The sequence below is a fragment of the Oncorhynchus masou genome, chromosome 12, assembly GCF_036934945.1.
Source record: "Oncorhynchus masou masou isolate Uvic2021 chromosome 12, UVic_Omas_1.1, whole genome shotgun sequence".
Classification (NCBI taxonomy): Eukaryota; Metazoa; Chordata; class Actinopteri; order Salmoniformes; family Salmonidae; genus Oncorhynchus; species Oncorhynchus masou.
In genome coordinates, this window is record NC_088223.1 from 37162114 (window position 1) to 37185141 (window position 23028).

General features: G+C 41.8%; 1 protein-coding gene across 1 annotated transcript; it reads left to right on the forward strand.

Moving 5' to 3' along the window:
* Positions 1-6: 6 nt before the first annotated feature.
* On the forward strand, positions 7-22260 carry LOC135549997 (cell division control protein 42 homolog). The gene is made up of 6 exons (XM_064980416.1): positions 7-115; positions 6977-7081; positions 19699-19771; positions 20189-20298; positions 20636-20833; positions 21145-22260. Exons 1-6 carry the CDS (start codon positions 41-43, stop codon positions 21232-21234), a joined length of 651 nt encoding a protein of 216 aa, XP_064836488.1. The 5' UTR covers positions 7-40; the 3' UTR covers positions 21235-22260.
* Positions 22261-23028: the final 768 nt, after the last annotated feature.

Sequence of the window (23028 nt, forward strand, 5' to 3'; positions counted from 1 at the left end):
ACAGCTGGATGAACATCAAGAATACTGAGGGCTGGGTTGTATGACACGCCTCCTTTACAGTGAGCTCTCGCGAGCGAACCCCAGATCTAACAACGCCTGGTGGTGGACTGATAAGGTAGCTAATGTTAAGCTTTTGCAATCTTAAATCTGTGATTCATATTAAATAAATCGTTAAATGTACGTTGTGTTGAAAGAATACACATTTACGCTTTACATTAAGTTTTACATTTGGAAGAACTTAGTGTATGTATTTATTTTAAAACAGCTTGACAGCTAGCTAACCCTAGCAAGCTGCTAAGAACGTTAGCTAGCTTTTGTTTGTTGTTTTTAACTAGCTAAGTATGTCATAGCAGATTGGGGAAATGGTATTCGTTTTTGTTTTGTTTGCTTAGTTATATATATATAGAGAGAGAGAGAGAGGGAAAAAATGACATGACACTGAAATGATTGTGCCGAAATGATTTTACAGGCCGTGTCTGGAATTTAGCTAGCAAGGTAACGTTAGCCTAACGAGATATAGCCAAGATATATTTTAGTAGGGTTGGCAAGCTCTAGTTGAATTTTGGTATGGTTAACTTTCCATCTTTTTTTCTCTTTGTTAGCTTGCTATGGTCATTACCTCGCGCGTTGTATGCGGAAGTGACAGCCAGTAGTTGGCTCACTAGCAAGGTTGGAAAACGCTAACAATTTAATTAGCTAGCTAGTAAGTTCTAATTGTGTCCATACAATTCATGTCGATATGTTATAGTGAATGACAACTCTTAGGAAAATGTATTTTTTTGTGGTTGGCTAGCCTGTAATACTACTGTGATAGCGCTATTCAGTGTGATAAAATGCCTTGTACTTTTGGGGGGGTAACAGGTCTCACACAGCACCTCTGCAAGCCAGAATGTGTTCTGTTTTTATTGAACAGCATTTCGAACTGGCATTGCTAATTACTTATCTTTGTCTTACTCCTATCCAAGCCCACAACCAAAAAAAAAAAAATAAGACCCTCAATGACGAAACTGTGATGTAAACCAGACATATTCTATAATGACTAGGTGGTATTGTCTCTGCCCTAACAATGGGAGTCGTTGTCGAAACAAGGCTCCAAGCGGCCCGTCTTTCCGCGGTTATGGCTCCAGGACTGACACACCCACATGTTAAGAATACAATTTTAAAAACATGCTGGTCGCGTAGTTCTCTAACGTAAAATAGGTACACACAATTCCTGTGTGAACCATTAATAAAAAAATATATATATAAAAATTGCATTAAACGGTGATATTATGGGGGTACAATACCCTGAACATACTTGCTTCGTCCGGCAACGAGCCATTGTTTACAGACTGATGGCTTGTTGCGGAATCTTCCGTAGTCAGGCATCCTTGATTCAACAAAATAGTTGTCAGATGCATCCAATATCTATAGGAGCTATGCTTACGATGTGGCCTTGCCTATCAAATAAGCATTTAAAACAGATTTATATTCAGGGTCTCCCATTTCCGCCTGTATAAGTGGTAGATTACGTGATCTAGAATGTACTACAATGGCAGCACACATGCGGAAAAACCTGGATTTAAACGTTTTAAACTCAATTGTTAGCGAAGGACACATTCAACCTGGTGAGTCGTAAGTATTGTTCCTCGAGTTATTGGATATGCCAATGTTGACTGGAAACTGTATTTTGGTGAAACAGAATTGTTTAGATTTGGTTGATCAAGGACGCCAGGGTACGGAAGCTTCCGCAACTAGCCATCTATCTGTACACAATGGCTCATTGCTGGGGGGGGGACAAACTACTCATCCCATACAGCATTACGGTCTGTATCGTCCAATCACAGAGCAGACAAAAGTGACGTCCCCCTGGAATCTTTCATTGGAAATTTTGCTTGGGCGAGGTGTTGCGTTACCAATTTATGTTAGCTAGCTAAGCCACAGTCCTAAAATAAACCTTGAACTGTTAGCGAACTCATGATAGCACTGTCCCAATTGCAAAGTGAATTTGTTGGTCCTGTTATCTCTTGTGGGCAGTTCGAGCATCTGACCAAATTATGCAATATTTTACCTATTTGTTAAACGAAACGAAAAGTTGTGCAGGTCCAGGATATGTTTCTGTGGCGGTAGAAACGCCGAGGCTCATGGTTAGTGTCGTTTTGTTGCTGTTTGAAATCAGGAACCGACGGTAAATGCTTTTTTTGTTGCTATCTCTGGAGAGAGAAAAAACGTCCTAAATTGCACAGTAATATCGCTAATATTTCATATCACCACTGGTTACGAGGATTGATAATCCACTTTCGGGAGGAGGCAAGATCAGCTGGGAACATTCTAGCCAATGAGAGGGAAGATACGCATGTAAACGTCCAACACAACTCCGAAATTAGTTTTTCCTCAAAATTTCGTGGGCGTCCACTTATGTCATTCGTAACAACGAAAGCAACTTACGAAACTACTATTACACTGAACAACAATATAAATGCAACATGTAAAGTGTTGGTCCCATGTTTCGTGAGCTAAAATAAAAGATTCCAGCAATGTTCCATATGCAAAAAAAGCTTATTTCTTTCAAATGTTGTGCACACATTTGTTTACATCCCTGGTGGTGAGCATTTTTCCAAAATAATCCATCCACCTGACAGGTGTGGCATTTTTCTAAGAGGATTGAACAGCATGATCATTAGTGCAATTTGTGCTGGGGACAATAAAAGGCTGCTCTAAAATATGCAGTTTTGTCACACAACACAATGCCACAGATGTCTCACGTTTTGAGGGAGTGTGCAATTGGCATGCTGACTGCAGGAATGTCCACCAGAGCTGTTGCCAGAAAATGTAATGTTACTTTCTCTACCATAAGCAGACTCCAATGTCATTTTAGATAATTTGGCAGTACGTACAACTGGCCTCAGAACCACAGAGTACGTGTAACCATGCCAGCCCAGTGCCTCCTCATCCGGCTTCTTCACTTGCTGGTTCATCTGAGACCAACCACCCAGACAGCTGATGAAACTGTGTGGGTTTGCATAACTGAAGAATTTCTGCACAAACTGTCTCAGGGAAGCCCATCTGAGTGCTCATCTTCCTCACCAGGGTTTTGACCTGACTGTAGTTCAGCGTAGCAAATGCTCACCTTTGATGGCCACTGGCACGTTGGAGAAGTGTGCTCTTCACAGATAAATCCCGGTTTCAACTGTAACCAGGCAGATTGCGTTGTGTGGGTGAGTAGTTTGCTGATGTCAACGTTGTGAACAGAGTGTCCCATGGTGGCGGTGGGGTTATGGTATGGGCAGGCATAAGCTACGGAAAAACAAACACAATTGCATTGTATCGATGGCGATTTGAATGCGCAAAGCTACCGTGACAAGATCCTGAGGCCCATTCATCTGTCACCATCACCTCATGTTTCAGCATGATAATGCACTGCCCCATGTCACAAGGTTCTGTATGCAATTCCTGGAAGCTGAACATTTCCCAGTTCTTTAATGGCCTGCATACTCACCAGACATGTCACCCACCGAGCATATTAGGGATGCTCTGGATGGACGTGTACAACAGCTTGTTCCAGTTCCATCAACTTGGCACAGCCATTGAAGACTAGTGGGACAACATTCCACAATCAACAGCCTGATCAACTCTATGCAACGGAGATGTCGTGCTGTGTGAAGCAAATGCAGGTCACACTAGATACGGACTGGTTTATTGATCAATGCCCCTACTTTTTTTTTTTTTTTCGTTGTAAGTTATCTGTGCTCAACAGATGCGTATTTGTATTTCCAGTCATGTGAAATCCATAGATTAGGGCCTAATAAATTTGTTTTTTATAAGTTAAGTAGCAAACACGCTCATTTACAGCAACGACCTGGGAAATAGTTACAGGGGAGAGGAGGGGGGGATGAATGAGCTAATTGTAAACGGGGGATAATTAGGTGGCCATGATGGTATGAGGACCAGATTGGTAATTTGGCCACAACACCAGGGTTAACACCCCTACAGTTGCGAGAAGTGCCATGGGACTACAGGGAGTCAGCACACCTGTTTAAAGTCCCCGATCACTTTCCTGGGGCGTTGGGATATTTTTTTAGACCAGAGAAAATAGTGCCTCCTACTGGCCCCCCAAACCCCTTTCAGCAGCATCTGGTCTCCCATCCAGGACCAACTCTGCTTAACTTCAGAGGCAAGCCAGCAGTAGGGTGCAGGGTGGTATGCTCTTGGGTGGTATTTCAATTGACTGATTTCCTTATATGAACTTTAACTCAGTAAAATCTTTGAAATTATTGCATGTTGTGTTCATATTTTTGTTTTAGTGTAGATCAAATAAATCGCACTTAGCAAATTAGCAATACATGTTTTGTTGACCAAATCTGAAACTCTCATAAAGCAGGTTTCCATCCAAGTAAAGTACATGTTGAATAAAAAATGCTAAATGGAAAAAGCAAAATTGTCGGTACACTTTTCAAATGTCGATTAAATACACTAGACAAGGTGGGATCTTTTTTGTGTTTTTTAAAATTAGTAATGCGAGAAATGGCGTTGGAAGTTCTTTTATGTGCAAATAATGATATAATAACCATCATATTGAATTAAACTTGGAGTCACAATGATAAGTTGTGTGGTCCTCCCGCTACGACTCGGGAAAGCATGCCGTTTATTAGGCAACAGGTGAAATAAGTTATTTACATTATCTTTGTCATTGAGCAGACGCTCGTATCCAGAGCGACCTATGATGAACTTCACAGGGTGGCGAATGTGCACGGGGATGAACTTGATGCTCCCTCCAATAAATATTGAGGGTCTTACTCTGGTGACATGACGATCGATGCTTGGCTAGCGTTTGACAAATTGAAAGACTCTCGCTCTTTTCCATAATAACCTTATCGTGTAGGTAGCCTGCCCTTACTGTAACTGCGAGTTGTTGGCTAACACGCATGTGCCAAGACCAGAGTGGGCACATTCACTATATATTGCAACATTTGTTGTGACAAAACGATCAGCAGAGTTTAATATACTTTTTTTTTTTTCGGTACATGGGAATTTAACCTCAAGTCATTTTTATGTGCACTACGTCATCACGCACAGTCTTTTATCTGTAACAAGTCAACTTGATGGAAACACATCTCTGGTGGGAGAATGCGCATATTATTTTTTTTACGGTACTTGGATATTCACACATCTGTCGTCAATATGATGGAAACCTAGCTACAGACCTCCAAACAAAAAGTCTCCACTTTGTCTGCTTATCGCTGTATCTCTTGTGGACAGATTTTGACGTGAGTGGAGCCTCTCACTTAGCCTCTTCCTGTCATTGCTATTGTCATTTTTTTAACCAAATGAGCAGGTATGTGTATTGCTGAGCAACATACTGTTCACAGGGCCTTGTGCTGTAAACAGTGTATTACACAGCCACCCGCGTTTGGACTGTCTGACTGCCTATTGTGTGCACTTGAGCTATTAAGATGTGTGGCATTCTTATCACTTGTTATTCACATACACACTGTTGGAGCTGTAGCCAAGGAGTCATACAATGGTGGTGTCTGCTCTCACTCTCGTGCCTATCCTCTCATGATGTTTACACACAAAAAAATCTTTCCCTCTTAAATATCTTTCATCTCTAGTAGAGGTCGACCGATTATGATTTTTCAACGCAGATACCGATTATTGGAGGACCATAAAAGCCGATACCGATTAATTGGCCGATTTAAAAATAAAAAAATAATAATTAAATAATAATAATAATTATATATATTATTTATTTATTTGTAATAATGACAATTACAACAATACTGAATGAACACTTATTTTAACTTAATATAATACATCAATAAAATCAATTTAGCCTCAAGTAAATAATGAAACATGTTCAATTTGGTTTAAATAATGCAAAAAAAAAGTGTGGGAGAAGAAAGTAAAAGTGCAATATGTTCCATGTAAAATATGTGCCATGTAAGAAAGCTAACGTTTCAGTTCCTTGCTCAGAACATGAGAAAGCTGGTGGTTCCTTTTAACATGAGTCTGAAATATTCCAGGTAAGAAGTTTTAGGTTGTAGTTATTCTAGGAATTATAGGACTATTTCCCTCTATACCATTTGTATTTCATTAACCTTTGACTATTGGATGTTCTTATAGGCACTTTAGTATTGCCAGTGTAACAGTATAGCTTCCGTCCCTCTCCTCGCTCCTCCCTGGGCTAGAACCAGCAACACAACGAAAATTAGCGCTAACTAGCTAGCCATTTCACTTTGGTTACACGAGCCTCATCTCGGGAGTTGATAGGCTTGAAGTCATAAACAGCGCAATGCTTGACGCACAACGAAGAGCTGCTGGCAAAACGCACGAAAGTGCTGTTTGAATGATATGTTTACGCGCCTGCTTCTGCCGGCTCAGTCAGATACTTGTATGCTCAGTCAGATTATATGCAACGCAGGACACGCTAGATAATATCTAGTAATATCATCAACCATGTGTAGTTAACTAGTAATTATGATTGATTGTTTTTATAAGATAAGTTTAATGCTAGCTAGCAATTTACCTTGGCTTACTGCATTCGCGTAACTCCTCGTGGAGTGCAACGAGAGACGTAGGTCGTTATTGCGTTGACTTGTTAAGGTTGCAAGATTGATTCCCCCGAGCTGACAAGGTGAAAATCTGTTGTTCTGCCCCTGAACAAGGCAGTTAACCCACTGTTCCTAGGCCGTCATTGAAAATAAGAATGTGTTCTTAACTGACTTGCCTCGTTAAATAAAGATTAAATAAAAGTGTTAAAAAAAAAAGCAAATCGGTGCCCAAAAATACAGATTTCCGATTGTTATGAAACTTGAAATCGGCCCTAATTAATCGGCCATTCTGAGTAGTCGGTCAACCTCAAATCTCTAGTGTGATAAACAAATGATGATCGCCAAGTAGTGTTTATAAGTTATGACGACAGCTGCCAAAAGAGTGCAGATTCACTGGCGTCAGCATATTCAACCGTGTGTCTGTCTGTCTCCCTCCTTCCCTCCAGATGCAGACCATAAAGTGTGTGGTGGTGGGTGACGGTGCGGTGGGGAAGACTTGCCTGTTGATCTCCTACACCACCAACAAGTTCCCTTCTGAATACGTCCCCACGGTGAGTGGCACTGGAGTGTTGTCGAGAAAGGTCTCGAGCGGGACTTGGCGGAGTGTCTGGGTCTGTCAAGTGTCTAGGCTAGGGGATATGCAACAGGAGCCGTCGCACTTTGCGCCCTTGTTCCAGACCATTTCTATCACATCTCTGATTCAACTAATCCATTTTAAACAACCATTGGATGAATTAGGTGTGTTTAGTGCTGGGCATGAGCAAAAGCCTCCACACACCATCTGTAATTCTTTATGGCTGGAGTTACCAATCATTGGCTTGTGTAGAATCTCAAATATAGAATGGGTTTTGAGAGAAGGTATTTGTTTTCGAACTGAAAAGAGGAACCCCTTGAGGAAGGGCCAAACTCAAATGGAAGTGGTTATGGACCAAAAAGCATGAGTCAGGCTACACACCGTTTCATACTATTTGACAAATGGGGATGAGAACAGACAACTCAGTCCAACTGAAATAAATCAATACAGTTGGTAGACCAGGGATGGGCAACTTTGAAGGGGGTGGGGGCCACAAAAATGTGAACTCATCATGGGGCAGCATTTGATCACAGGTCTGCGTACACACAGCAATAACATTTTATAGCTAATTTCCTGCAACATAACACATTTTGCCTTAGGGTGGAGAGGAATATTTGCCGTTTTTAATATATCTGAGTGAAACTGACTAACAAAATCAATGCCCCCCACCGGACGGTAATACAACCATGCCTTTTATTTAACCTTTTTTTAACTAGGCTAGTCTGTTAAGAACAAATTCTTATTTACAATGACAGCCTACCAAAAGGCAAATGGCCTCCTGCGGGGATGGGGGCTGGGATTAAAAATAATCTTAAATTAAATTATAGGACAAAACACACATCACGACAAGAGACAACACAACACTACATAAAGAGAGACCTAAGACGACAGCAACACATGACAACACAGCATGGTAGCAACACAACATGGCAGCAGCACAACATGGTAGCAGCACAAAACATGGTACAAACATTATTGGGCACAGACAACAGCACAAAGGGCAGGAAGGTAGAGACAACAATACATCACGCAAAGCAGCCACAACTGTCAGTAAGAGTGTCCATGAATGAGTCTTTGAATGAAGAGATTGAGAACTCGTTGCAGCTCGTTCCAGTCGCTAGCTGCAGCGAACTGAAAAGAGTAGTGGCCCAGGGATGTGTGTGCTTTGGGGACCTTTAACAGAATGTGACTAGCCAAACGGGTGTTGTATCTGGAGGATGAGGGCTGCAGTAGATATCAGATAGGGGGGAGTGAGGCCTAAGAGAATTTTATAAATAAGCATCAACCAGTGGGTCTTGTGACAGATATACAGAGATGACCAGTTTACAGAGGAGTATAGAGTGCAATGATGTGTCCTTTATAAGGAGCATTGGTGGCAAATCTGATGACCAAATGGTAAAGAACATCTAGCCACTCGAGATCCCCCTTACCTGCCGATCTATTTATTGCGTCTCCGTAATCTAGCATGGGTAGGAGGATCATATGAATCAGGGTTAGTTTGGCAGCTGGGGTGAAAGAGGAGCGATTACGATAGAGGAAACCAAGTCTAGATTTAACCTTAGCCTGCAGCTTTGATATGTGCTGAGATACGGACAGTGTACCATCTAGCCATACTCCCAAGTACTTGTATGAGGTGACTACCTCAAGCTCGAACCCCTCAGAGGTAGTAATCACACCTGGGGGGAGAGGGGCATTCTTCTTACCAAAACACATGACCTTTGTTTTGGAGGTGTTCAGAACAAGGTTAAGGGCAGAGAAAGCTTGTTGGACACTAGGAAAGCTTTGTTGTAGAGCGTTTAACACAAGATACTCCCCTGAATCGGCCCCTCCCCGGATAAGAATGTATCATCTGCATATAAGTGGATGAGAAATGGATGCTAACACGTTTAGGTAGTTTAGCGGCCGGCTAACTTAGCAATCTAAAAATGTTTAGCTGACATTGGCTAATTAACTGACATAACAGGAGAAAAACTGCTGATGCACAACCACATTTAGAAATTGCACCTTGTGTAATCTACCAAGTTGAGACCCTGATTGAGTTGCTCCTGAAGGGGGGGTGTTGTTATCCAGGTGCACATCCCTGAGGTAGCATTGGGACTCAGCACAACAATGGGGTGCTGCAGATAGTGTGTGATGAGTAGCTGTTTCTATCAGTCCCGTCTCTGGCAGTAATCAGCACTGTGCTGTACCAGAGTGTGTCGACTCAGCCCTCTCTGTCCTCTGCCCAGTCAGGCTTAACTGGGTGTGTTCATGTTGTTGGCCCATAAAAACAGACCCAACTTTCTCCATGACATTTCTCTGTCTGTCTGTGCAGTTCAACAGTGCACTCTTCTCATAAGAATCACGTGGCAATTTAAGATTTTTGATTCTAAGCAGATTACTCTCAAAATCCTCAGAAACAATGCTACTGGTTGATTTGGTAGGTATTGAAATAGTCTTACACGTCATACATGTACAGAAGTAGGCTGAGAACCTACAACAGCCTAATGTATTCTTATATTAGATGTATGTAGTGCATTCTTATAACATTTCATTTATTGGTGAATACAGTCCTTGTACTACTGCATTTGGGAGTTGAAACATCTGAATATTGGTGTAGTGTGTACAGTCTCAATTGTAGAGGCAGGTTTTTTATTTTTTTACCCACCATTCTCTGTGGCATTAGGCCTAGCTCTGTCCAAACACATTATTGTCATGACGGTCAGAGATGTGTTTTTTTTTACTTTGCTTGGTTGCTCTTCAATGTGTTCGGTCTGCCGTGCCTCGCCTTTCCGCTACGTGCCCCAACGCCTCACTCTTTTTATGTCTGAACTTGAACTGCCCTAAGAAGCCCTGCCTCCCATGGTTTCTCAACCCAATAGAGGCAGACTATTCTCCTTCTGGATCAGATAACCGATTAGCTGACCAAGGGTGTGTACAAGACTGAAGTGCATGGTTGCATCTTAATAGTTGAAAGTGTCTACCTCGCCTCCTCGCGTTCATCTTTCTGCACTGATGTGTAAACACGTATGAGAGATGAAAGAAATAGGCCTATGATAGGCAGACTACCTCCTGGGAAATTGCTATCACCTCTCCAGTTTTTTCATATTCAGACGGTGATCAGTAGTGTTGGAAATGATTGAATGGTGACAATAAGCTTTGAAATCAGCATATTTTGCTTTATGATTTAAATATTATCACAAACAAAATACTAGGGTTGTGAATTGATGTTAGCTTCAGCTGTACACTAGCAAGGACAGTTAGCCTACAAAGCTGGAAGCTATCGGTAGCCTCTTACATTGTAAAGTGTTCTAGCCTGAAATGGACATTGTTTTGCGAACATTAACAGTTGCAACATCTCTACATGCTGTGTTGCATTATTCAAGTGTGTTAACTTCTGTACAGCATGTTAGCGCTTCTGTACAGCGCTAATATGATGCAGCCAAGACTCCCAGTGAGTACAGTGGTTTCTCATGACAGGCTAGAGCTAGCAATGAGTAAGTGGGGCAGGCAGAGTGCTCGCTCCAAAAGGGGAAATCGACTGTGTTGATAGACGGGCTTGATCGTCTCTCAATCAGTAGACAACGTGAGACACATTTTGATATTGATAGAAGAACCGAAAGTAACACCTTCTAGTACCAAACTTTTTTTCATGTTCTAGTAATGAAAAAGTACCATGCAACACTAGTATTCAATAATATTCAGTGCAGTTAAAGGAAAGGTGACAAGGAGAGGAAGACATTTTAGACCATTGAGATGCACCCCAACTCTAGCAAGCATGACTTGTGGGTGCATCTCAAGTCTGAAATGGCTTCCTCTCCTTGTCGTCCAGGTGAGATCCCTTAAAAGAAAAATGGCAGTTGACTCCAACTAAAGTGTAAGAATGGACTAGGATGAGGCCTGAGATGAAACAGGCAGTGGACAGCCAGGGAAGATGGTAAATTGGTGGTTTAGTGACTGCACAAGGCTGGAATGTTGTCTGGAATCTCCCACCCAAATTGAAGGAATGTCCCTCATGTTCCACATTATAAAGACAAACATGTCCACTAAAGTAATAGAAGTTAACACTGTTATTCATTTCCAGGTGTCAGCGATAATATATATATATATATATATATCCCATTTAGCAGACGCTTTTGTCCAAAGCGACTTACAAGTCGGCTGGGGCCACTACTTTTGCATATGGGTGGCCCCAGCGGGAATCGAACCCACGACGCTTGGCGTTGCAAGCGCCATGCTCTACCGACTGAGCCACACAGGCTCCTTTTTAAATAGAATACCGAGTGTTTTAACACTAATCAACATTTTCCAAAGCAACGTTAAAAACTGGATACACCATTTTTAGTCACTTGTTCGCACCCCACCTAAGTAACATTTTTATTTATTTTATTTAAGGCAAGTCAGTTAAACCTGTCTAGGACTGGGGTTCCGCTAGCGCCAAATACAAAGCAACAGAAATCTCATAAATCAAAGTTCTCAAACATACAAGTATTAAACACCATTTTAAAGATAAAATTCTCGTTAATCCAGCCACAGTGTCTGATTTAAAAAATGCTTTACATTGAAAGCTCCACAAATGATTATGTTTGGTCACCACAAACTCACAGAAAAACCCAGCCATTTTTCCAGCCAAAGAGAGGAGTCACAAAAAGCACAAATAGAGATAAAATTAATCACTAACCTTTGATCTTCATCAGATGACACTCATAGGACTTTATATTACACAATACATATCCGCCATGTTGTGTAGTCAACATTATTCATAAATAGCATTATAAATATTCACTTACCTTTGATCTTCATCAGAATGCACTCCCAGGAATCACAGTTCCACAATAAATACTTGTTTTGTTCGATAATGTCCATCATTTATGTCCAATAGCTTCTTTTGTTAGGGCGTTTTGGTAAACAAATCCAAAAGTGCGATCTGGTCCAGGTGAACGAAAAGTTCAAAAAGTTATATTACAGGTTGAAGAAACTTGTCAAACTAAGTATAGAATCAATCTTTAGGATGTTTTTATCATAAATGTTCAATAATGTTCCAACCGGAGAATTCCATTGTCTGTAGAAAAGCAATGGAACAAGAGCTACCTCTCATGTGAAATAGTCTGAATAGTCCCATCCGGCCCCCCTTCACATGAGAAGCCTGAAACAAAGTTCTAAAGACGGTTGACATCTAGTGGAAGCCTTAGGAAGTGCAAAATAACCCATACCCCACTGTGTATTCGATAGGGATGAGTTCAAAAACTACAAACCTCAGATTTCCCACTTCCTGTTTGGATTTTTTCTCAGGTTTTTGCCTGCCATATGAGTTCTGTTATACTCACAAACATCATTCAAACATTTTTAGAAACTCCAGAGTGTTTTCTATCCAATAGCAATAATAATATGCGTATATTAGCATCTGGGACAGGGTAGGAGGCAGTTCACTCTGGGCACGCTATTCATCCAAAAGTGAAAATGCTGCCCCCTATCCTAAAGAAGTTTTAATAACAAATTTTTATTTACAATGATGGCCTACACCTGCCAAACCCGGACGACGCCGGTCCAATTGTGCGCCACCCAATTACAGCCGGTTGTGATACAGCCTGGGTGTCTGTAGGGACGGGTGTCTGTAGGGATGACTCTTGCACTGAGATGCAGTGCCTTAGACCGCCGCGCCACTCGGGAGCCCCAATGGTAGTAATGGTAGGAGAAACACTGGTTGGGCTAAAGAGAGTGTGTTTGGAGCACAGGATTAGAATTGTCCTTAAGTTTGCTGTCCTTAAGATAAGCTTGGCAATTATACTGCCCATGAACCTGCCCTATGGGAGTCAACCAGCATTGTGCGACGGAGACGAAACATGAGAAATGGCGATGCCATTCAGCAGCATTTGGGACAAGGCATAGTGGTTTCTTCAGCACATATAAATGAGCTGAGTCAGACTGTTTCTCATTCTTACTGAACAGTCGGTTGTTTCATTGCCTCTAGTGGGAGGCACCTTAAAGAGGAACAAGAACACTGTGAAACATTCGGTCTCCGACCTAAACGATACCCTACGTACACAACACAAGAACTTGTCAAGTTATGAATGGCGGGGCGCCACACGTCTATGTAGTGTCCCTATGCAATACGTAGCTAATTGTAGGTCTTCCACATGTTTTAAATCAAGGCTTACTTAGTTGACAACATGGATCCCTTTGACCAACTACCACTCTGTGTCATAGACCGTTCTGTGACACATAGGGAATTCCATGTGTTCAGTGTGATGGAATATCGGCCTAGGTTATGAAACGGAACCACAGCATGACCCATATTCCTGTATCCACACGTGTACCAGGTATGATGTAGGCCAACTGTAAACTCGCTCTGTGGAAAGACTCCAAAATAGTCCAGTTCATTTCAATTGTTCTAAAACCATGATTTGGCCAACAGTAATAGCCTATGCATTATTTTGATTCCTGCTATGAAAGTATCTTCCTTTCCCTGTTTCACTGTCGGGTGCTGACTCTTATTCCCTCTCCCCATTGTGCTCACAGAGGAGAGAGCGTTGCATTCTGAGAAGCACAGGCATATGAAAGTTGCTATAAAAAAAAGGCTATTGCGGGGAAAAGAGTTTTCAAAGCAACTACTGTTGTTCTAGTTCCATAGAGGAGAGTCACAGATATCTGAGAGTATATCATGTATTTCTCACCCCTTAATATTGGGTTCATGGGACCACCGGAGGAGACTATAGTTCGTTTTGATTTGGAATGAATAGGCTAGCCTAGTGCTGTAAAGTTTTTGTAGAACATTAGCCTACATTTACTGATAGCCATGTAGGCTAATTGATTCATCAATCTAGCAACAAAATCATATTTAGAGTTGGCAATCTAGCGAAGAGTGTCCACTTCCTCAGGTGGTGAATAATTTAGGCCAATGTGCACAAAGATGCCGGCAAATTCTCTGAATAGCCCACAATAAATCTGATAATTCTGGATCCAATTTTGCCCGGTTGCATATCAAAATATCAGTGATGCATTTCCTGGACATGTTTGATGAAACAGCTTGAATCATAGGCTACCCTCTCAGTTGTCTTACTTAGCACCGGAAAACAATTGTTTAGAGCCCTGCTTGCTAATGTAAAGTATATGTCCCTTCCATGTTTTTTAGGTATGTGTGTGTATATATGTGTATATATGTGTGTATGTATTTGTTGTTATCGAGCAAAATAGTTCCCGATATCAATTTTTGGCCATATCGCGCAGCTCTACTGTATAGTACAAGACTTTCTGTTGCAGGGATCATCAACTAGATTCATCCGCTGGCCGTTTCTTACATTTTTATTTATTTATGTATTTTTCTCTTGAGCGGATGATCAGGGGGCCGGCGGAACATAATTACTGCAAATTGAACGCAAGAATCCCAAAACATAATCATTTCAAACTTTGCTTACACTATATTGTATATACACAAATGTATCTCTCTATAATGCGTGGGAATACTTTGGAACAGATATCCCAAATTAGAATGACTTGGAGCTGATTTTCTGGTTTCTTATTCTTATGTCCAACAATAAGAATACCCCAAAAAATTGCTTCGAAAACTTGGGGGGACAAATAAAATCATGGCCCATGGCCGCCAGTTGGGGAACCCTGTTCTACTGTATAGTACAAGACTTTCCAGAGGTTTGGAGTGAGGCAACCAGTCACTCACTCATGTGATATTTAATAGTGAATGAGGACACTTAGCACTGACAACAGTATAGGAACATCAAAATATTGAGTAACTTTTGGCTTTTGACTTTTAAGTACTTTCTCCATGTTCATCAGACAGTTCCGTGGTTGCCATGGAAGGTAGCCAAGGCAGATAGTTCTGTAAATATTTGTTGAGTTCGTAAATTCACGCTGGCCATCTACTCCCGATTTAAGCGCACGCTCGTCTGAGGGTGCGTTTGAAAATTCACTCTGGCTATCTACTCAAATTTCAGAGCACACTTATCGGGGTGTGCCAGGTTCCTCAGAATAACTGAGGAATTTCCGAACGTGCAACAGCTGTTGAATATGACCGTTGTCAGTAAACGTCGGCCAAAAAACGTAATTCAATTCTTGCCAGCAGCACAGTTAGTCACCAATGCTCTAGATCAGGTATTCCCAAACTGGGGTATGCGTACACCCAGAGGTATGTGCAATGCTGTCAGGGGTACACCAAATAAAAATGTGATTTGCATTTTTAAAATATATATTTTTATATGTATAAAAAAATTTACACATTTTCAAACAGTACATTTATATTTTCCAAAGGCGGCTAAACATTTGGGTGAGGTTTATTTCTCGCCTGAGTAGCCTCGTTTTACTGCCAAAAATAAAATGAAACCATCTAGTGTTCAGCGAAATAGCAACACAATGTCAAATACAGGTAGCCTAGTCAAATAATTAACATCCAATCACATTAACTGTTACTCTCTCCCGGGAAACCTTCACTCTTGCGCAGACATTTAGAAATGAAACATGACAATTTGAAAAATAAGCTGCAGGAGGTTTTTGAGCGAGAAGTAAGACATGTATAAAAGTGTAACAGTATAGCTTCCGTCCCTCTCCTTGCCCCTACCTGGGCTCGAACCAGGGACCCTCTGCACACATCGACAACAGCCACTCTCGAAGCATCGTTACCCATCGCTTCACAAAAGCCGCAGCCCTTGCAGAGCAAGGGGAACAACTACTTCAATGTCTCAGAGCGAGTGACGTCACCGGTTGAAACGCTATTAGCGCGCTCCCCGCTAACTAGCTAGCCATTTCACATCAGTTACAAAAGCAACAGATACCATTAATAAGAAGGGGCTAGAAGCGTCTTATATGGTGAGCTACCGAGTGGCTAGTACAGACAAGTCCCATACTATTGTGGAGGACTTAATTGTTCCTGCTGCTGCGGATATGGCTGGGGGAAAGGCCAAAAAAACTATACAGACAATGACTTCATCAAACAACACTGTTTCACGGCACATCGGTGACATGACAGGAGATGTTTTGAAACAATTACTGCTTCACATACAAGCCAGTGAATTATATGCGTTACAGCTGGATGAGTCAACAGACGTGGCGGGCCTGGCACAGCTCCTGGTATATGTCCGTTACGCTTATGGGGGGTCAATTAAGGAAGACATCCTCTTCTGCAAACCAGTGGAAATCAGGATATCATGAGAGGATATTTTTAAAGTACTGGACAGCTTTGTGGCATCAAATCGACTTTGATGGTCAAGATGTGTTGGTATCTGTACTGATGGTGCAAAAGCCATGACAAGGGAGACATAGTGGAGTGGTAACACGCGTGTAAGCAGTTGCTCCCAATGCCACTTGGGTATACTGCAGCATCCACCGAGAGGTTCTTGCTGCCAAGGGAATGCCTGACAGCTTGAAAGACGTTTTGAACTTGGTTAAAGCAAAGCCCCTGAACTCTCGTGTATTTTCTGCATTATGCAATGATATGGGCAGCGACCATGTAACGCTTTCACAACATACAGAAGTGCGCTGGTTATCAAAGTATTGACATGTTCTTTTAACTGAAAGACGAGCTTAAAGTTTTCTTTACTGACCATAATTTTCACTTGTCTGACCACTTGCATGATGAAGAGTTTCTCACATGACTGGTCTATCTGGGTGATGTTTTTTCTCGCCTGAATGATCTGATTCTATGATTACAGGGACTCTCCTCAACTATATTCAATGTGTGGGACAAAATTGAGGCTATGATTAAGAAGTTGGAGCTTTTTTCTGTCTGGATTAACAAGGACAACACACAGGTCTTTCCATCATTGTATTTTTTTTTGTGCAAATGAATTCCAGCTTACGGACAATATCAAATGTGATATAGCGAAGCACCTGAGTGAACTGGGTGCGTAATTACGCAGGTACTTTCCCAAAACGGACGACGCAAAAAACTGGATTCGTTATCCCTTTCATGCCCTGCCTCCAGTCCACTTACTGATGTCTGAACAAGAGAGCCTCATCAAAATTGCAACAAGCGATTCTGTGACATATTTATTTAATCAGAAGCCACTGACAGATAGGGCTGCGCTCAAAGTTTCTTGCCCTGGCAAATCGCGCAGAACCTCTTGGAACTCCCCATCCCGGATCCGGGATCGTGACTAAAGCCTCAGGCTCATTAGCATAACGCAACGTTAACGATTTCTGAAAATCGCAAATAAAATGAAAATAATGCGTCTGCTCTCAAGCTTAGCCTTTTCTTAACAACACTGTCATCTCAGATTTTCAAAATATGCTTTTGAACCATAGAAATTGACTAATTTGTGTAAGAGTATGCAAAGCTAGCATAGCATTTTGAGTAGCATTTAGCACGCAACATTTTCACAAAAACCAGATAACCAAATAAATAAAATCATTTACCTTTGAAGAGCTTCTGATGTTTTCAATGAGGAGACTCTCAGTTACATACCAAATGCTCAGTTTTTCCTGAAAGCGTCTGTGTGTAGGAGAAATCGTTCCGTTTTCTACATTGCGTCTGGCTACCGAAACGAACCGAAAATTCAGTCACCTACAACGTAAAACTTTTTCCGGATTAACTACATAATATCGACCGAAACATGGCAAACGTTGTTTGGAATCAATCCTCAAGGTGTTTTTTCACATATCTCTTCATTGATATGCAGTTCGTGGAAGCTTGCTTTCCTCTCTGTATCCCATGGAAAAATACTGGCAGCTGTCTTTTGCGCACCAACCGGGCGGACACCTGGTAAATGTGGTCTCTTATGGTCAATCTTCCAATGATCTGCCTACAAATACGTCACAATGCTGCAGACACCTTGGGGAAACGACAGAAAGGGCAGGCTCATTCCTCTCGCATTCACAGCCATATAAGGAGACAATGGAAAACAGAGCCTCAAAAATCCTGCTCATTTCCTGGATGCCGTCTCATCTTGGTTTTGCCTGAAGCTCACGTTCTAGGGCACGCACATAAAATATCTTGGTAGTTCTGGACACGTCAGAGTGTTTTCTTTCGAAAGCTATCAATTATATGCATAGTCGAGCATCTTTTTGTGACAAAATATCTTGTTTAAAACGGGAACGTTTTTCATCCAAAAATGAAATAGCGCCCAGAGCATCAACAGGTTAAGAAACTGATGCCCTTTGCAACCACATACCTATGTGAAAGTGGATTCTCGAAACTACTAGCACAAAGACTAAATACAGGCACAGACTGTGTGTGGGAAATGATTTAAGACTGAGACTATCTGCAATACAACCCAACATTGCAGAGTTATGTGCATCCTTTCAAGCACACCCTTCTCATTAACCTGTGGTGGGTTATTCACAATTAATGATGAACAAATAAATAAGGTTTTATATGTAAGATGGCTAAATAAAGAGCAAAATTATTGATTATTGTTATTTGGTCCCTGGTCCTATAAGAGCTCTTTGTCACTTCCCACGAGCCGGGTTGTGACAAACTCGCATTCATTCTTATGTTTAATAAATGTATCATATAGTGTGTGTGGATGGCAAAAAACAACATTTGAGAGTGCGCTGACCCTGGCGCTAGAAGGGGTATGCAGCTGGAAGTTGAATGTTTGAAGGGGTACGGGACAATAAGAAGTTTGGGAACCACTGTTCTAGATAACAAGTAAACAGCCTATCCAGCTCTGCTAGGGTGAGTAAAATTGCCAGAGTGAGGTGTTCTCTCATTTGTGTCTGGAAGTAGCTAGCAAGCTAGCCACCTTTAGCCAGTTAGCTTGGGTGCTTGACTGCCGTTGGACACTCTGGCCGAGGACCACAGTGTGCGCTCTGAACGCTCCGAGAGTGAAACGCTTAGAATTTACGAATGGACAATTTGACGCCCAATTTGACGCCCACTGTGGCACTCCAGAGTGAATTTACAAACACACCCATTGTATATGTTTTGTTATTGAAAACATATCCGTGTTTTGTTACATTAAAAATATATATTTGGGGGGTTTTGATTGCTCTGGGGTTTTTTCACCGACATCTGGTTGTCATGACTCACAAAGTTGCAGGTCTGAGATTAAAAGTCTACTTGTTTGGCTTGACAGCTTGTTATCTGGCTATTTGGATTTAAATCTGTTGCGAATGACAACTGTATGTGATGTCCGGGGATGGCAGTGAAGGCTAAGGGTCTGTTTCCTAACCACTCTCGACGTGTGGTGGTTTTTGAGAGCTTTTTCGGCAGCCATGGCATCACGCAGGTGGGTGCCACATTTTCATCAATGGAGGACCAATACCTGCTGGGGAGCAGCTTCTGTGGTGGAACTGAACGCCAGAAACGGATGTGGTGTCCTGATGAAGAGCTCTTGGCCTGTTCGTCAGACTGCATTTGTTTCTCCCTAGCTGTATCATCAATGCCCCCACCACTCAAGCTATACTGCCTTTCCAGCCCACTGCCTCAACTCCCTTCCCATCACCTGGAACCTTCTACTAGGGACTATTCAATCTCCGTCAGACTTCTTAATCACTTTTTTTTTGGGGGGGGGGGGGGGGGGGGGCTACATTGGAAATGTCTCTTTTTTTGTGTGTGTGTGGATTTAAAAAATGTAAAAAATTAAGTAACTGTCAAATAAAATAAACATTTTACATTGAAATCCCTAATGATGTATTCTATTTCTCTCCTATCTGCCTCTTTCTCAGGTGTTTGATAACTATGCGGTGACCGTGATGATCGGAGGGGAACCCTACACTCTGGGGCTGTTCGATACAGCAGGTAAAACAAAATGGCCGCTCCCCACTACATGAGCTCTTCTTAACTACAGTGTCTTGAGCATCGATTTGCAATACCTTCTTCTCACTCACCATGGTCTGCCTGTATTACTTTCACATGGTGCTTACATTGGGATTATGGATTGTGTTTCTCTCCAGCCATCTAAGCGTTTGAACATTGCATGGGTAACTCACCTTGTGCACTGGCCTATGTAGTGATAGGATTTACCATGGTGTCTAAACGTGTTTTTGTGTTTGTGAGTTAGTCTACTAGTGTGTTAGTCCACTGAGCTCAATTATTTGCAAGATAATGTAGAGCCCATTGTGTAGTTGTCTTATTTAGGCTTGTTCTTGCATATGAAAGGTAGCCTTGATGAACACTCCTCAAATGTTTGCTGTCTCTCTCTGTCGCCCTCTTCAGGTCAGGAGGACTATGACAGACTGCGACCACTCAGCTACCCCCAGACAGACGTCTTCCTTGTGTGTTTCTCTGTCGTATCGCCCTCCTCCTTTGAGAACGTCCGCGAGAAGGTGTGTGTGTGGAATATAACTTTAGTGACCATTGGCTGGAACGTATGAGTCATCTGCCTTTCACAACACCACCAGATACACACACACACACGTGGGACTAGTGTTTTCTAGCCCATGTCTTTACACCTATGATTCTCTATAAACATAGCATTATGTTCCTCTTCGGTTTGTGTTTCGTGAGTTGAGGTTAGTGTTCTTTCTCTCCCCTCCCTCTTTCTCTCTCTCCATTACTCACACCTGCATAAAATTATTTACAACATGAAACCCTCCCATACTCTATGGACATAATATAATGCAGGATCAGAACCTAATATGCCCCCCCCTTCCTCTCCCACAGTGGGTCCCAGAGATCTCCCACCATTGTCCGCGTACACCCTTCCTGCTGGTGGGAACCCAGATGGACCTGAGGGACGACAGCAACACAGTGGAGAAGCTGGCTAAGAACAAGCAGCGGCCCCTGGCCCCCGAGAGCGGAGACAAGCTGGCCCGGGACCTCCGGGCCGTCAAATATGTGGAGTGCTCCGCCCTCACCCAGGTGCGTGTCTGTGTGTGTGAGAGACACAATCTCTATCTCTTAAGTCTGGCCCTCATTCAGGGAAACAGGAAATGGTGGGTGTAAGTGGCTGTTGTGGCTTCTGAAAAGTAACTTCCTCTAACTTCCTCTCACTCCGTTCTCCTTCGTGTTGATGGATGTCATACTTACTCACTTCAAACTACTACCGGATGATGGCTAATGTTGACAGCATTTCATAGTGCCATCTTGTGCAACTGAGGCCATTGTGAAACTAGGCTAGTGGGTCAATAAGTAAATTGACTAACTTATTCCTCTTTTTCTCTCTCTCGCAGCGAGGTCTGAAGAACGTGTTTGACGAGGCCATCCTGGCGGCGCTGGAGCCGCCAGAGACCAAGCCCAAGAAACGCTGTGCACTCTTATAATTTTTTTTTCAAATGGGGCCAAAGAGCCAGGGGAAAGACCGAATTTAGAGGCGGACAGGGGAACAGACAGGGAGGGGTGTAACGCTGGGGGGGGTGTAGAGGGAGGGAGCAAGAGAGGACAAGTGAGACATTCGTTTAACAGTGCCTTCAGCGATAGAGGTGGGGAGGGGCGATGTTGGGTAAACACAGTCAGAAATAAATCACAATGTGTAATAGAATGTAACAAGCTGATCAATTCTCTTCCTAACCAGTATAGTCCTTCTTAAAAGGAGACCGACTGAGCAATATAGGGAAAGAGACAAGGATTTGAAACCTCTATTGCCTTATAGTTACAGGACAAATGAAATGGGTTTGACAAAAAGAGGTAGAGACGGTGTGGAGTTTATTTTGTGTTTGATGATACTAAAAACTGACTGGAAAATTTTGCTTAAGACGCGCAACCTTGACGTTCACACACACCTGCTTTACTCCCTTCAACCCAAAACGGCTTCTCTCTTTCAAACTGCCCGCCATAGTTTTGAAAATGCTGCGTCTTCAAACATGAACTATTCTGCTTGACTCGCTATCTGCCGTCACCGCTCCAATGGGAACTACAAGCGCTTCTTACTTCCTCTTGGTTTTCACTGCTCCCTAAAGGCAATAACATGAACTGAATTCCCGCTCGCTTTTTTTGTTGCCATTTATTGTTTTAGAGATGATGGTGTATTATTGATGATAATAAGAGTATTATATATTTTTTGGCTCTTTATTTCTGGGGTACCCCTAGTGGTTAGTGGTTTGGACTCTTGTTGTTTTTTTTTATATATATTTTTATTATTAATTTGATGGTTGTGTGCCAATGTGTTGAGTGTCACTGGTTTCATTTGACATAACAATCATAATATGCCTCTAATGACTACGTAGCTGGATGTGATGTCAGTAGTAATAACAGGAAAAAGCAATAATGGTTATGAGTAACAATAATAGCTCTTTTGAATCATCCTCATCTGGTTGTTTGAAATAAATAAAAATACTTGAACTTGAAAACTAGTCAATTTCCCCATTTATTTTTATTTTACCTTTATTTAACTAGGCAGAGTGAAGGAAAAGCATACTATACTATTTTATGTAAATTATATTTGTGTGTGTGTATATATACATATATATATATGTATGTATGTATGTATGTATGTATGTATGTATATACATATATATATACATATATATATATATATACATATATACACACACACAGTAGCAGTCAAAAGTTACACCTACTCATTCAAGGGTTTTTCTTTATTTTACTATTTTCTACATTGTATAATAAGAGTGAAGACATCAAAACTATGAAATAACACATGGAATCATGTAGTAACCAAAGTGTTAAACAAATCAAAATATATTCGAGATTCTTCAAAGTAGACACCCTTTGCCTTGATGACAGCTTTGGACACGCTTGGCATTCTCTCAACCAGCTTCACCTGGAATGATTTTCCAACAATCTTGAAGGAGTTCCCACAAATACTGGCTGCTTTTCCTTCACTCTGCAGTCCAACTCATCCCAAACCATCTCAATTGGGTTGAGGTCAGGGGATTGTAAAGGCCAAGTCATCTGATGCAGAACTCATTGCTCTCCTTCTTGGTCAAATAGTCCTTACACAGCCTAGAGGTGTGTTGGGTCATTGTTCTGTTGAAAAATCATATCAAATTTATTTATATAGCCCTTCTTGCATCAGCTGATATCTCAAAGTTCTGTACAGAAACACAGCCTAAAACCCCAAACAGCAAGCAATGCTGTTATTTAGAATGGCGGCC

Bases quoted from the DNA above. Each gene is read 5' to 3' on its own strand.
- LOC135549997 (XM_064980416.1), top strand. From the start codon at position 41: ATGACACGCCTCCTTTACAGTGAGCTCTCGCGAGCGAACCCCAGATCT. The intron at 7,082-19,698 runs GTGAGTGGCACT...CCTCTTTCTCAG, and splicing joins CTTCTGAATACGTCCCCACG to GTGTTTGATAACTATGCGGT. The intron at 19,772-20,188 runs GTAAAACAAAAT...CGCCCTCTTCAG, and splicing joins GGGGCTGTTCGATACAGCAG to GTCAGGAGGACTATGACAGA.